At 42.8% G+C, this 16,196-nt stretch overlaps 1 protein-coding gene across 1 annotated transcript in view; it reads left to right on the plus strand.

Moving 5' to 3' along the window:
* The window catches only part of CADPS (calcium dependent secretion activator), a gene marked incomplete at its 5' end in the record, with an annotated part of 471,496 nt that overhangs the window by 297,158 nt on the left and 158,142 nt on the right, over positions 1-16,196 (plus strand). Inside the window, 2 exons of the mRNA XM_080812815.1 lie at positions 2,999-3,065; positions 13,814-13,922. Of these exons, the coding sequence (XP_080668941.1) occupies positions 2,999-3,065; positions 13,814-13,922 (176 nt within the window). The remainder of the gene's footprint in view (positions 1-2,998; positions 3,066-13,813; positions 13,923-16,196) is intronic.

The following is a 16,196-nucleotide window of genomic DNA, read 5'->3' on the forward strand; positions in this document are numbered from 1 at the left end:
CCATTCCTGTCAATTAAAACTATAAACGTCAGATATAGTGTCTGTGCTCACTGTTCTGAATCTCTCTCTATGTGGGTTCAAGTTATGGGGAAAGACACAACGGGTACTAGCTGCCAGATGTAATTCCAGAGAAGTATGAGACTATGACAACCTTGCCAGTCATTACTACAAATACAAAATTTTTCACCTGCTTTCTTCATTTGATTTTTTTCACCTATTTTTCTATGTCCATATTTCCAGGGAGATTTCTTTTCACATATTTAGCTAATATTTACTACTAGCAATGATAGGCTTTCCTCGCTACCCAGAGATAGGTTATAATAAGGCTGACGTTTAATGTGCATCTACTTTCTGCTGTGCCTCGTGCTTATACTCCACAAGAATCATCTCACTTAATCCCCACAACAACCCTGTGTGAGAAGAACCATTGCAGGCCCTGCCCTGTTTTCCAGGACACCAGGAGGTTAAGCATCTTGTCCAGCATCTCAGAGCAACCATCCCAACTAGAACTGGAAGACAATACTGTTGACAGTTATAGGCCAAAGAATCTTCTCTCTCTCTCTCTCTCTGTCGGTAGCCCTGGCCATTCCTCCCATTTATTTAGGTCAGTTTCTGCCATGAATATGTTAATAGATTATTTTAAGAAGGCTGAGAGCACTGTCCAGGACTGTGAATTATATTACTGGACTGTAATCCACACAAGAGTGAAGCTGACAAGGTTGGCCTCAGGGCTCATGTACTTACCAGCCGTCCAGCCACTGCCATGGCCTCTGTCCCAGTCCAGGCACCGTCCTCTCTCTCCCACCTGCACCACAGCAACCGTGTCCTCGCTAATATCCCTGCGTTCTCTCTTGCCCCTTCTCCATCCAGCAGCCCACGGGGACCATCTTAAATAGAAATATAATTGTGTCTCTGCCCAGCTGGAAACCTTTCCACAGCTTCCCATCCTGATTTAGAATGAGTGTATTAATGATCTGATTTACCCATTTAAAAGGTCACTCTGTCTGGTGTGTAGCGAGTGGAGTAGGGACAAGAGTGAAGCAGGGAGACCCTTTAGGAGCTTGTTACCATGGCCCAGGTGGACATGATAGAAGCTTGACTGGGGAGTAGCAGTGGGATGGAAAGAATTGGGATATATTTTGGAAAGAAAATTCAAAGAATTTGGTGATGGATTGGATGTCTTTATGCAGTGTTTTAAAATCTCATCAGAAACCTTTGCAAATGTTGCTCATTCAAAACCAAATGAAATATAACAAGTGTACACTGACCTCGTACTACATACGTATCAAGAACTGTACCACGAATCTAAAAAGAACAACAAGGTTCTGTGCTAGGAATTTAGACATGAGAAAGAATAAAGTTCCTTCCCTTGAGGAGCTCACTCACAGTCTAGTAGGAACAATAAATATAAAAACAAATTATAGCAGTGTGATTATTGTAAGGGAAGAATTATCAACAGGATCCAGGAGGCCATGACATCAAGGTAGAGATTTAAACTTAGGAAGAATGTGAGTTTGAACATAGGATGCTGGAGAAGGCATGAGATATAATTAATGTGTCAAGGCTATAATATAAAGTTTTCTTTCAAAATAAATTTATTAATGTTAAATAAGTCATTTTAAAGGAAAATGTCCAGTAAACCATAGAATAGGTAAAAGATCTAGGATAAATCAGGAAAGTGGAATCTGAGTGGCCACAGTTTGAGGTCCCCTTCATGTAAATGGGGGTGACCCACAGAAGGAGTTTCAGCAGGGAAAGGCATGATCACATTTGCAGATGGTAGGAAGCATGTCACGGCCAGGAGGGGGATGGAAATCATTCTCAGTGTCCCTGACACCCATTAAGAGTTTCCTCTACAGTTGTCCATGGAAGCAGAACCGTGGGGTGGGACTGAAATAGTGAGGGTGTGAAGGGGAGAGACTGAGCAGAGTGGAGAACTTTGCAGTAGTTAAAAAAAAAAAAAAATCAACGCACTTGGTAACAAAGGAATAAGGACAAAGAAAGAGAGGGAACCAGGTTGACTCCTGGGTTTCTGGCTTAAAGATCTGAGCAGATTTTGGCCACTGGCCAGTTCTGAGAGCCCCTGAAATTTGTCAAACAGTATAAATTTTAATTAGGTGCATTCTTCTTTATGTTCCAAAGCGGAAATTCTGTCTGATTCCAGGTGAAGTGAGGATTTGGATATTGTCCAGTTGGTTTTTATAGCAGATAAAGCCCGTTTTGGAGCTCAAGTATTTGCATGTTTTTGAGTATGACCAGATCTCTCCTCACTTGGTCCAGTCGAGCCTGAAAACCTTACTTCCTTGATCAATCCCAGTGGGCGTGCAGCAGTCCATAAGGTGGAGGGAGTAATTCACGAATGAAGTAATAACACTGCTCATAAAATCTCCAGATAGCTTGGATTGTGCCTCTATGGTTCTTAACTCTCCTTTTATCTCCTTTGTCTGTATCAAGATTAATTCCCATCAACATAGAAGCATTTGGGAAAGAGGGAGAGGTATAGGGAGGACTTTCTTTGTTGGCTGGAAACTTCCTCCCAGTAATATACCTGCATTTGACAGAATAATAGAAAAAGAAAGTTGGGGTTGGGGGGTGGATTCCTGACTGAGACTTGAAAGAGGCAAAGGAGCTGTAGTTGTAGGATTTAGTGTTCCCTTTCCTCCTTTGTGCAGCACCTGGCAGGATTTCCCTACCTAATAGAGTTTTAGCACATAGAAAAATTAAGTCACAATGTAACATTTTCCAATTTACTTTCTGGAGGAAATTACTTTCAAGGAATCTCAGTCAACTGTGATGAGGGGCCACAATTCCTTCTATAAATGGAAGTAAAACTTGCCTGCTGTTCCTTACCCTCAATCACACAGCTCCCAAATCTGCTTTCTGTTTCTGAGCTGCATGCATTTCCTTGTTTATGAGTACCAAGCTTCATGGTCAAATGAGTTAAACAGTGTAGCCACTCAAGCATTAATGCAACTCTGGTCTTTTTCCTTTTCCTTAGGTATTTATGGGCCATTGGTAAGAATGTCTGGAAGAGATGGAAGAAAAGGTTTTTTGTACTGGTCCAGGTAACTCTTCAACTCTCTCCATCTTAAAAGCCATTGGTATTAAAGATTTGATAGCAGTGATTAATGTTTTTTATTTGAGGTATAACTTATTTAAAATACACAATGTTCAACCATTTAGCTCAGTGAATTTTTACACATGTATAAGTGTGTAACCATCATGTAGAGGGATGTAGAACATTTCTAGTCCCCACAACACCCCTCTTGTGCTCCTTTTCCCTATTTCTATATCACTTTAAATTTCTAAAAATTAATGGCTCATTCTTTTAAAAGTCTAAGGATACAAGAACACATAAGATAAATAGGAGAAGTGACCTACCACGCTACCAGTGATGGAGGTCCCCAGGGAGGAAGCAAGCATGTGCCCAGTTAGAGCATTAGGAACACTGACATTGTTGTAGAAGAATTTGCTATTTCTAAAAGTACTAAGATACTCATTATGAGAAAAGTCAGAATTTACTTAGACTTTTGACATCTGTTTTACTGTTTAGTATTTTGGTATTGAATTCCCTGTGCAGGAGCTCTCCACTCTTCTTGATCCATGGGGCTTCCAGAAGTCTTAACTGACCTCCTACAAGTATGTTTAACACTCTGGATTTTATCTCTCCAGATAGACTCTTTTTTTAACTATATAACTAAACTCTTCATGTTGTCCTGCTGCTCATTTTTTGGGTGTTTGTTTGTTTATTTGTTTTTAACATAAATCACTATGACACTATTCCATGTTTGCATATATAGCTCTGGCTCAAGTACCTGTAGAATTTTCCTTTCTGAAGGACTTGTGGGCTTCCCCAATTGGTACCCTTACTAACCACGCAGCAAGAAACATCCATCTATATATAGATGCAGATGGAGATGGAGATACTGGTATTAATAATATATGAGTAATATATAAATAGTACCTTTTCTATCTTGTCTATTTAAGAAAAAATTTCCAGGAATAGTTATTCTTGTCCTTGAGACTCTCCCCTGCCTTTTTAAAATTTGGTTCATTTGCTTCTTGCATCAAGATTTTTCAGTTTACAAGGAAATTTGGCATTGCCTCTTTTCAATTTCCAAGTTCCACCAAAGCATATAAGAAATTAATATATGCCATATTCTGCAAGATGCCACATAGCGAGTCAACCTGTAGTTTAGTGACTAAAGATGTTCATTGGGTTATTAGTATTTAGAGAAATTCCAGTTCTAAAACCTCACTATAAAGCAACTGTCTTTTAGGTCTAATGGCCTTGAAAGTCCTACCAACTCTGACCTTCTAAGACTAGATTTTTGTAGATCTAGTCAAGTCTTTGCTGTGCCACTAAGGCAATGCATCTCTCTGGCTATAAGCAAGAGGTCACCTTTGCTTTCATAGTTGCTATGGGGTACAACAAAGCCTTAGAATAAAGGAGCCTGAGGAAAACTTTGGAATTGTACCCAACCCCTAAATAATCCACAGGTAGGCAAAGGAGGACATTTCATCCTGAGATACATTTCCTTAAACTATCAACGGACCAACATTTCTTGAGCACCTACTTTGTGTAGGGTACATTGGTAGGTCATAGAGAAGATCTATGAGGCCTGGTATTTCACTTTCAGGGTCTCTGTTATAGTGCCTAATATATGCAAACAGCAGAAATAGACCCAAGCTAATTAAGGTATTAATATTAATGTATTAGAAGGATTTTGAAGTAGTTTATAGGATTGTTGAAAAACCTGAATGACCCATCCTTACTACAGGACTCAGAGTAGGTTCCAAAAATCCAGGTGGAGGGAAACATGGCCAGTGTCATCGATGTGGTCAGAAGACAAAATTGGCTCTGACCATTTTCTGTCCTTGCGTCTCCACTCGAGGGCCAAATATGAGAGAGAGATTGGTTCAGCTTGGGTCACCCACCCAACTTTTAGCAGAGACACGCCATGGCACTTTGATTCACAGTCCCACTGGGCTGTCCCCAGTGCCAAATCAGGTGCCATTACTAGAAAGAGATATGGATGCTGGGTGGGCAAGAATAGCTGATGTCCCCTCTAAAGAGAGTGTGTTATAAACAGAAAGACAAAATGCATTAAAAGAAGCAGAACAGGATCATGCAAGGTTCTCCCCCTTCAGTTCTTCTCACTGGGCACAGCGTCCTGTCTTGGAATCCACCTGTGAGTTGGCCTGGCCTCTCCTAGTAGATGATGTGCTTGCAGGACCAGTTCGGTTTCCCATTCATCTGTGTGTCCTTCCCTCCTTCACCCACCACACATGGATACATCCTTGAGCTCTGTACCTGGCCCAGGAGATGTTTGGTGGAAAAAAGAAGGAAAAAGAAGAGAGAGAAGATGGACCCAGGCTGGGCTTCACGTGGTTCTGAGAAAGGAAAGATCGTATCCTAGAGAGTGGCCAGTGGCCAGTGACAGCTTCCCAGAGGAAGCAGGACAAGGGGCCCCCTCACCTTGACATATAGTCTCCCTTCACCCTTCAAGGTAGCTAGTTACTTCTCCACAGGATACATGACTTGGCTCTGAAAATCTTTGAAATGACAAAGCACTGAGGAGAAATAGCCAACCTCTTACTTTGCAAGTGATTTTAGGGGAAAAAAACTGTTCAGGAAGAAAAAATAGGAGGAAACGTGCCAAAAATGTCAGGGGAGCCATGTCCATAGGATCTGAACTAAACTGCAAAGCAGAGTGACTATTGGCAGAGCCACTGGAGCACAGACATTTCAGGGCCCTTCATGCTGCCCCTTCCACCAGGAGAAGATAGGAATTGTACAACTGCTGAAGAGCAAGTTCTGTGCTCCCTTGCAAAAATCAGTAAAGGCCAGGCACAGCCCATCTAAAACTCAGCATCAATCCCAGAGGGCAGGAGAGAACAATTTCGGGATTTCTATATGAGTCATTTACCTGGGATTCTCTTAACTTTCAATAGCTGTGAAGTGTGTGGGAACATTGATCCTCCAGATTAAACCTTCTGTTTCAACTGAAATCAGATTCCTCTCTTAACAACCTCTGTGGCCTCCAGAGGGGTCAGGACAGCTCACCGTCAGTAGGCCCTGCTCACCACAACATCTAAAAGTGCCTTGGTCCAACCTAGAAAATACAGCCTTGCTTTTGGATTCTTTCCATTTTTGTCTTCTCCATTGTTTAAGGGATCACATTTACAGGTGCTTTATCACAATGATAACCATAAAACTCACCCCCTTCAAAACAATCCCAGTGCCACCACAGTTGCAAGAGAGAAGGTCAAGGCCACCAATTCTGGCCCAGTTCCAGGGAAGCAAAACCTCTCAGGTTGCTTGAAGAGGAGGAGGATAAGACAAGCAGTAACAATCAGCAGCCAACGGCTGTATGCAGTGTTGATGCCAGTCCTGAGGACGTACAAACACCAGGTCCTTTGTAGCCACCAGACCCTTCCACCAACACTCAAAATGCAAAAGTGGAGTGAGGGGCATCACTCTGGCCAAACATGGGGAAGTATGAAGGAGCTGGGCAGGGAAGCAGGGTCCCCTCAGCCTGCCACCCACCTGCCAGGCAGCCTCAGAGCCAGCTCTGTAGAGCTCAGTGCACAAACCACATAGATGCAGCCTATCCACCCAAGAGGCACACTGAATTTTTACTCCTCTTTGCTCGGATGTTAGGTCTTAGGAAGTGTTTTTAGAGAGAGTTTCCAGCATATAACTTCCAGCACAGTTATGAATTTCATTAGATTTATTACGAGGAAAATAGTTTGAAAAACTAAGAGGAAGAGAACATATCCAACACCAGTCTCCTCAAAATCGTCTCCCCTCCCACCCCAGCTCTCCTTCCTGCACCATACACACAGACAAGCACACTGAGTCTACATTTTTGGCTGTCAGACAGTGCTATTAAAATTCTCCCTAAGTGAGATTTCCTTTTAGTGCTTCTACCTTGGGGGAACCAACGGATAGATTGTAAATGGACTTCCTACTAGCCAGGGACAACGGACATCCTCAGAGGGGTTTTTAACCAAAGCAGCGATTCCCATTTTTAAGGGCTGGAGCTAACATTGTGGATGTGGCTGGAGGCTGATCCCTGCCTCCTCAGGTGTAGAAGGAATAAGGCAGTTGTAGGGTGTTTCTGTACTGGAGACTTAAGTATTCCTATGCAATGAGATGCTGTTCTCCAAGTATGGGCCTGGACCACCTTACTGGGTACTATTTAAACTCCACATCCCAGGGGCACCTTGGTGGCTCAGTGGGTTAAGCTTCTGCCTTCGGCTCAGGTCATGATCTCAGGCGCCTGGGATCGAGTCCCGCATTGGGCTCTCTGCTCGGCAGGGAACCTGTTTCCCCTTCTCTCTCTGCCCACTTGTGATCTCTCTCTCTGTCAAATAAATAAATAAAATCTTTAAAAATAAATAAATAAAATCCACATCCCAGGGAACTATCTAGAAGATTCTGCTGCAGTAGTTCTGGCATGAGGCTGAGGTATCATAGGTTTTACAAGTATACCAGGAGATAACTGATGCAGGTTGTCCGGAGAGCACCTTTAGAGAAACATTGCCTCCATAGTCATTGTCCTTTTTAAAGTGAATGCTCCATCCCCTTTAAACCACACCCTCTCAGAGTTTATGCCCTTCCATGGAGCTGGGCATCAGAGTAGCTATGCACATGATTATAAGCAGATGACATGACAGAGCTTCCTCAGATGTGTTCCTTTACATTCCAGTAAATGCCCCAAAAACATGGCTGCAAACTCTAACACAGGGATTAAGGGGAAATGGGTCCTCAGCACCCCAAATCAAGAAATTGCTGGTTAATTCATTCTAAAGCCTAGATGCCATGGTAAGGACTAAACACACTGATTACACCATTGTTAGGAACTCTGACCAAACCAATGCTAATGATGAAGGTGCCGATTCCATAAAGCTCTATGTAGAGCTCTTGGGTATATAGGGGAAGAATGGAAACAGGCAACTCATTATCCAGATCAGACTAGAAAGTCTCATCGTTATGACCTTTTTATTTAAAAAATATTTGTACTCAATAAAATAAATTAAATTAAAGGGGCACCTGGGTGGCTCAGTCAGTTAAGCCTCTGCCTTCGGCTCAGGTCATGATCTCAGGGTCCTGGGATCCAGTCCCACATCGGGCTCTCTGCTCAGCAGGGAGCCTGCTTCCCCCTTCTCTCTGCCTGCTTCTCTGCCTACTTGTGATCTCTCTCTCTGTCAAATAAAATAAATAAAATCTTTAAAAACAAAAAATAAATTAAATTAAAAATAAAATATTTTTACTCTATGCCCAAAAGACTTCTGGTTAAAATCAGTTTTTGATTGTCTTCATCCAAAATATTTCTGAGCCTTTGTTCCCCCTTTTAGAACCATACAAACCATAATATTTTGTGGATCTTCTGATAATGCTAACAGTTGCTTATATTTATATGGTCTCTTAGACTTTGTAAAGTGTTCATCAAGTTGGCCTTTCCAACCTTTTGGTACTATGATAAGGACAAGTCTTATCCCATTTCATATTTGAGGAAAGTGAGGCTCAGAGTGGTTAAGTGACTTGTCCATGGTCAACAGCTAATAGGCAGACAATGTGAAACCTAATGCAGGTCTTCTGACCCCAAAGGCTTTCCATGATTCCAAGCACTCAAGTGGGACTCGTGCCCAAAGAGATTTAAGCATGTACAATGTTCTAGAACTCAATTACCTTGCATCAGATAGAACCAATACCCTAAATCCATATTCTGTTGCTGATTCTCTACAGATAATTTAAAGACTGAAAACTCTGAATGCTCCAGCTTTCAGAACAATCACTAAATATGAATAAAATATTGTCAGATAATGTAAAATGCCTTGGAATATAGCAGTTGTCACCCAGGAAACCATATTAAAATAACTTAACCCCCCCCCCAAATGAATCGTAAAACATATAAGTAGTTGAGTGATTTAGAACTCTCTGAATGAATGTCTGTTTTTCCCATCCAAATTTACATTGCCTTAAAGGGCATTTCTACTTACATTCTGGTTGCAAATGACAACAATTAACCCCAACTAGCATAAGTTATAAAAGGGGAAGAACTGTATTGGTTAGTTAATTAAAGTAGCAGTTGAATAAAGAGTCTTCTGGAGTGGGTAGGTCCAGGTTTCAAACACAGCCATCAAGGCTTTGACTTTCTATCAATACCATCTCTTAACTGTGCTCTGGGATGAGCAACATCTCTTCATGCAGCAGAATAGGGAGGGTCAAGATTTACAACACTTCAGCAGCCCCAGAGGAAAGAAAGTTTTTCATTCTCTGTAGTTAGAGCTCACACCCTGATTGATCTTTCATTGGCCCAATGTGGTCATGTGCCGAACCCTGCACCAATCACTGCAGCCAAGTGGATGTGATGCAGATTGGCTAGCCCTGGGCCACATGTCCCACCCACTCTACCTCCAGCACAGGGCTCAGTTGGCCCTACACAAACTATATAATGGGCTGAAAGTGGGGAAGGCTGTGATTCCATAAGTAAAATCAGGATTCAGCTACCAGGAAAATGAATGCTTTGTATTCAAATATAAGAAATGTTCCACAGTTGTTACCATCATCTCCATTTAAAGATAATGAAATTGAATCCCAGCAGTTAACTGAGGTCACACGCCCAGAAAATACAGGATCTGAGAATCAAATCCAGGTCTGTATAATGTAACTCCAAAACCTATTCTCCCTCTACTCTACCAAGTGGCCTTCATGTTAACGTCCATCAGGAGCCTAGGATTTAAACTGTGTGACCCTTCATTTACAACTAAGTCACATTAAAGATGGTCTTGGGTGCCTGGCTGACTCATTCCATAGAGCCTGCCACTCTTAATCTGGGGTTGTGAGTTCAAGCCCTATGTTGGGTATAGAGATTACTTAAAAATAAAATGTGTTTAAAAAAAAAAGTTAAGCATCATAAAATTTAATTTAATTTAATTTTAAAAAATGGTCCTTGGTCCCTGGAATTCTGTTCTTTACATCACAAAAATTTCTGCATCTTCAGATCTTGGCTCAGTCAGTGCTTCCTCATGCAAACTTTCCCTGGCCACACAACTAGACCAAATCCCCAAGCTCTTCCGATACCATATGTCTCTTTTTATACTGGTTTCATACCGGTCCCCATTAAAGTTACTCATTTCTGAGGTAATGTGATTAATGCCTGCCTTCACACTAGACAGGGGAGCAGAAATTATAGATGGTTTTTTACATCTTAATATTCCTAGCACCAAACACAATACCTAAGTATTTTTTTAAATGAATGAATGAATGTATGTACCATGAATAAAGGACTCGTTTCTAAAATGGATGTATGTGAACTTTGGGCAAGGTCTGGTTACCAGGGTTCAGGAAAACTGACAGCTGAGGCGTTTATAAGGAGTGGTAGTAAAGGCAAAGACGGGATTTTAGACAAATACATTGTATCATTTGTTGTATGTGCAAGTACTTCAGTCTTCCAGAGGTGGTCGGTGGAAGGAAAAGGGAGAGTCAGGGGACCAGAAAGCACTGACTCTTTCATCTCCTATCTGGACTCTAGTTGTTAAGTCTAATTGAAAGTCTAGGGACAACCTGAAAGTTTCTGGACAGTTCCTATATGATAAAGCAATGGTTCTCAAGCTTTAGTATACTTTAAGAGGTATCTAGAGCAGTTATATAAAATGCCAGTCCATGAGATTTACCTTGACCTGAGATTCTTTTGTCTGACTTACAGAATCTGCATCTTTTTAAAAAAAATTTATTTATTTGAGAAAGAGAACAGGAGAGGCAGAGGCAGAGGGAGACGCAGACTCTCCGTTGAGCAGGGAACCCAACGTGGGGCTCAGATCCCAACACTGTGGGATTATGGCCTGAGCTGAAGGCAGAGGTTCAACCTACTGAGGCACCCAGGAGCCCCTAGAATCTGTGTCTTTATAACCCTTCCCCCACCCTCTCATACATACACTCTAATGAAAATGGCCTCAGTCCACTCTTTAAAAAACACTATTAGTGTCTGAAAATAAGCTGAGGGTGCCTTGTGTATGGGAGGTCTAGACACTTTTAAACAAAGCTTGAAGACTGTACCTTCTGAAGTCCCAGCAGCCCATCCGATCCCTTGATTCCATGTGAAGGTTAACACTGTCTGAAGATCCCAAAGGTGTAAGCACTGCAGTCCTTTCACCCTTCTCTCCAAACAGCACTTCCTGATGTCTGCTGGTCATTTGAGATCAGGAGATCTCTGTTTTCTGGTGTTCTAGGCCAGCATCTCTGGCAGTGGTAGCCAACTCTCTGACTTCTGACATGTATTCTAGGTGCTTCTGTGCCATCATTACAATAGCATTCACCATCTCATTAACTTCTTATCAAAATACAGTTTAAAGAGAATTTTACTGTGGCAGAGAAACATTCATTTCATTTACTTAGTGATGTCTTGTAGAAGCTTAAAAAAAAACTGTAAAATTTCCCAAACTTTTACTATTCCCCCACCCTTTAAGCACTCCAGAAAAACTGAGGTTCCCCCTGAAATTTGCAGTAATTAAAGTTTCTTCTCCCTGCCTTTGTTTTCTAAGGAAAGTCACCAAATCCCCAATTAAAATGCTTCTAATAAACCACCTAGTTTATGCCAGTCCCAAGTTTGTCAGGACAACTTCTGCCATATTACCAGAAGAGGGCAGCAGAGTACAGCACACCAGAAGCAAGCACCTGGAAGAGAACAGAAAAATCTTAAAGCCCAAAGTGTGTAGCAATAGTAAATGCATGAATCTTGAAATAACACCCTTCTGTTGTGATATTTTTCTGATCTCAAGTTAGTGTCTGCAGCTCTCTGGCTAATCATCCCATTAACAAACTACTATCTCTTGTGTTGCCAGAGACAGGTGAAAAATCATCACAACAGCAGTCCAGCAATGTGTGTGACTACTGTCATGCCTGGGACCTGGGAAATCAATTATTCAGACAAGTAATGAGTTGGAAAGGCCTGATGTTGTGCTTGGACTAACATATGTAAACTTTGAAGGAAAAAACCTTCTCTGTTAGATTATACGTACTTTCTAGAACCAATCAGACTCAGAGAGCAAATGCCCTTTATTTGGTAGATTTTGCTTATAAAGAAGGAAATATAATGAAGATGTATGACCCCCTAGGCTTACCTTCAAAGGATTTATAATCCATTAGGCAAATATACCTACTCAACTACTCTATGTTGGAATGTTGGCACTAAATGCAAAGAAGCTACTTATTTAAATGCATATATTGAGCATTTGCTCTGTGATTGTCGCACATGGCATGTGAAGCCCTTCATTGCTCAGTTAACCCCCCATCAACAGTAAGATGCATGTAAAATACAGAAAAGGGTGCTGAGACTTAGGTAGGAAGTTGTCAGAGCTGGGACAGGACCTCTGGCCAGTGTGACCCCCCAGCTTGCACGCCTAACCTTCCTTTTTAGAAGAGGATGCCATTGGTTATTCTGCTTATTACAAAGAATAGTACATGTCCACTTATGGAAATACTTAGTGATCTGGCCATATATTTCCCCTGAAGTCCCAGGCCTTACACTGTAAGGAGCAGGTTATGCAGATCATAACATATTATGAAGAAAGTTGTCACCAAGAACCAACAGAGGGCAGCAGTAGATACACCAATCATTCTCCCTTTATCTGCCATTAGGACCAGCAGACCCTAGATGATGCGGGAGATGGGTACAGGGCTTGAAAGCACCAATTTCTTATTGCCATTTAAAAAAAAAGAGAGCTCACCATGGAGGAGGCTAAAAATGTCCCCAGCAGGGATCAAAGTTCACTTAGAAATTGTCTCTCTTAATAAAGGGAACTAAAGAGATAAGGGATGTGGCACTCCTTCTCCAAGACATGTGACATTGTGGATGGTAAACATGCCCACGAGCTTTTGGCCCAAACCCCGAAGGATGCTCGCTCTCCCAAAGGCTCCTTGCAGATGAGCCAGATGTAGAAATGTGAAGGATCCGTGCCGGGTGTGCGTGCACTGTGGCGACAGGGTCCTGAAGGCCGGCCTGCAGCTGTGGAGCGCCCACCCAGCACCAGCAGGGATGCCTGTGTTGGCAATGAGGGCTGCCCAGGGACAGTGGCCGTGCCGTCAGGGGCTGAGGATGGCTTGACTGTGACCAGCACCTAGCGATCGAGCGCTCATTGCTTGTGACAGCGTGTCACTCCTGCACTTGTCTGAGAAGCAAGGAAGTCTTCTCAAAGCAACCAAAAGCACTCCTTCTGTAGGAGAAGAGAGACGGGAAACAAAATATGTGGCTTGATGCTGAGAACTGGCACGCAAAAAATAAAATCGCTGGGGCATTTATAAACGAGGCTCTGGTCCCTGACTGCTGACCAAAAGGCCTGTGGGAACGTGGCTATCTGGGCCAGGGCTGGGGTTATATTAGGTAAAACCTATCAAATTGCCGCTATTTAACCAGTTTTGACCTACAAAGAATGGCCATCTCGAATGGCTTAGCCAATTAAAATAACAAACAGCAATCATAACTGCAAGTAGCTTTTATCAAGCACTTAGTGCCAGGAACAAATCCCAGGTGCTCGGCACATGTGAACTCATTCAGTTCTCACAATATGCCAGTGAGGAGGTTGGTTCTCCGATGGTATCCAGTCTACACAGGAGGGTCCAAAGGACCAGAAAGGCTAAGTAACTTGCGCTTAGTCACACAGCCGGGAGGTAGCAAAATGCAGTTGGATCCCAGCTGCCAAGTACAGGGCCTCAGGGACAAGGACATGGTTGGCTAGAGAAGATTTCTTCAGGCAAGATGGGCCATAAGAGAGCAACCTTACCATCTGTGCTTTTCCTTCCCAGGTCAGTCAGTACACATTTGCCATGTGCAGTTATCGGGAGAAAAAAGCGGAGCCTCAGGAACTTCTACAACTGGATGGCTACACTGTGGACTACACTGATCCCCAGCCAGGTACCCACCCACCCTCTAGGCTATGAACTCCCAGAACTCTCCCCTGACACAAATCATGGGTCAGCTAATATTTCCTATGTACTTCCTCCACGATAGGCACTAAGCTGAGTGACTAGGTTTCACAGGGAACCAGGACAGCCACAGCCCCTGGTCTTACAGAGTTTCTATCCCGGTTCAGTAAATGCCATCCCAATCAAGGGCTTTGGTTTGACTCAAGGGATCCTCGTAAAACCAAAAAGAAAATGTAATACATTTTTCTTTCACCTAGCTGGGTCCACATCAAATAGGTACTCCCCCTCGAATGCTAAAAAAGGAATGACTGAAGGAGGAGTCTTACATGTACACTAAGGACTGTGTGCACATGTGTATGTTAGCGTGTGTGGTTTTCACCAGGGATGGGTGAGCTTGGCAGGAATCGTGTCTCTGTGTCTAAGTGAGCCTGTCCTGCACATCCGTATCTGCTAACTACAGGTCAAGGTCAGCTGACGGCACTTGGAAAGAAAGCTCTCCCTAAATGTCTTCTTTCCTGAGAAGACACCAATCCCCAAGCATAGACATCCAAGATCCTAAGCCTTATGTAACTAAAAGAACCACACAAATGGTAGTATTTCTCATAAGTTCTACATCCTGCCCCCTCACACCTCTTCCCCCCACCCATTTTATCTTTTTCCCGGGGAAAAACTGAATAAAAATCAGCCTCAAAGAACCTTCAAAATGGAGGGGGGGTGCGAAATCATTTCAGCATATTAATGAACAACAAGCACCAACAGCCCTCTCCCAGAGAAGTTTATTTTTATGCCAAATCTGCACAAGGGAAGCATTTCCAACCATACTGCATTATTTGGCCCAAAACCTTTTTTTCTACTCCCATATTGCTCTTCCACATGCAACAAAATACACATAAAAGAAAAACAGAGTTTGAGAAAAGATGGAATGTTAACCTGAAAAGGTGTGGCAGGGAAGGCCTTGGGCCCAGGCTGCTTAGGAAAATGAGCCCCTTCAGAGCCCCAACCCTGAGTGATCAGGACCAGCCCCCACCTCTCCCTTTGGTAATTTGCTTCCAGCCAGAGCATGATACAGAGCTGACCACTTAAGGCAAGAATTAAAGGCTCCGCCTGGAAATCCTTCATACTGAATAGAGCCTACAAGTTCGAAACAATTCCATGCAACATCTCATTGAAAGGATGTGCGTTAAGAAACCAGCCCGCACAGGTTCCTGTGATAGTCTGCATTCTTCTCAAACCGTTGGGTTCCCTTCAGAAAAAATAGATTCCAGCTCCCCCCAAAGACCTGCATTTTAAAGGGGGAAGCAAAAGGGCCCACATGAGAAGGAAAAGAGATAGCGTCTCCTGACAGTAATTTCTTCTCAGCCATTTCCCAGCGCCTTTCCCCTACACGATTGCATATTTGGACCTGACCACAATCCCACCAAGGAGACAGGACCAGGATTATCTTCCTGTTTTGAGAAGAAAGAAAAAAGAGCTGGAACTCAGGGTCTAGCCCACATCATTCTTGGCACTTGCCGTAAAGCATTGCTATGTGTACTGCTAGAGCAAAGCAAGAATTGTTATTTTATCATGGGAAGGCAGAATTCTCTTCCCACAGTGGGGCGGGTAGGTTCAGAGAGAAAGCTGTTCTACATACATGAGGAAGTTAACTGTGCACATATATTATGAAAGTTTCTCTTCTTTTTTCCACATCGACCCCATGGGATATAGTTTACAAATTCCTTTACCAAAGATGTCAATGGAAAGTAAATTGATTGTGTTCTTGAGAATAATAAGTAACTTCTTTTCTGCCCTTTCATGTGCCAAGTCCTATTTATTTCATAATATTTGATTGAAAATGGAGATTTAAATACTCCCAGGTGTCATAAGAAGTCTAGCTCAGACTTATCGAAAGAGTGCTTGAACTCCTGGTTCCCACTCCTAACCTACGAACAAGAAGGGAGGAGGGCAGAATCCTCATATTTAAATAAACACTGTCGAGGATTCCTATGCACAGTCAAGTTTGCCAGCTGGAGATGGAAGTCATGCACAATTTAGCCACTGCCCTCAGAGATTCGAAAATCTCCTCAACCTCTCCCTGACAGGTGAGTGTGCACACAGAGAAGGACCTATGAGTCCCTCCTGTCTCTCCTGCTCTTACCTTCTGCAGGTTATCAGTGGAACCAACAGGGGGAGATTGTTTATGGGCGAGGTAGAGGTAGCCTTGCAGGTATGCATGTTCTAGCCTCTGTAGCAGCCTTGGATCGAAGTGGGTGCCCAAACACAA

This window comes from Martes martes, assembly GCF_963455335.1.
Source record: "Martes martes genome assembly, chromosome: 1".
NCBI lineage: Eukaryota > Metazoa > Chordata > Mammalia > Carnivora > Mustelidae > Martes > Martes martes.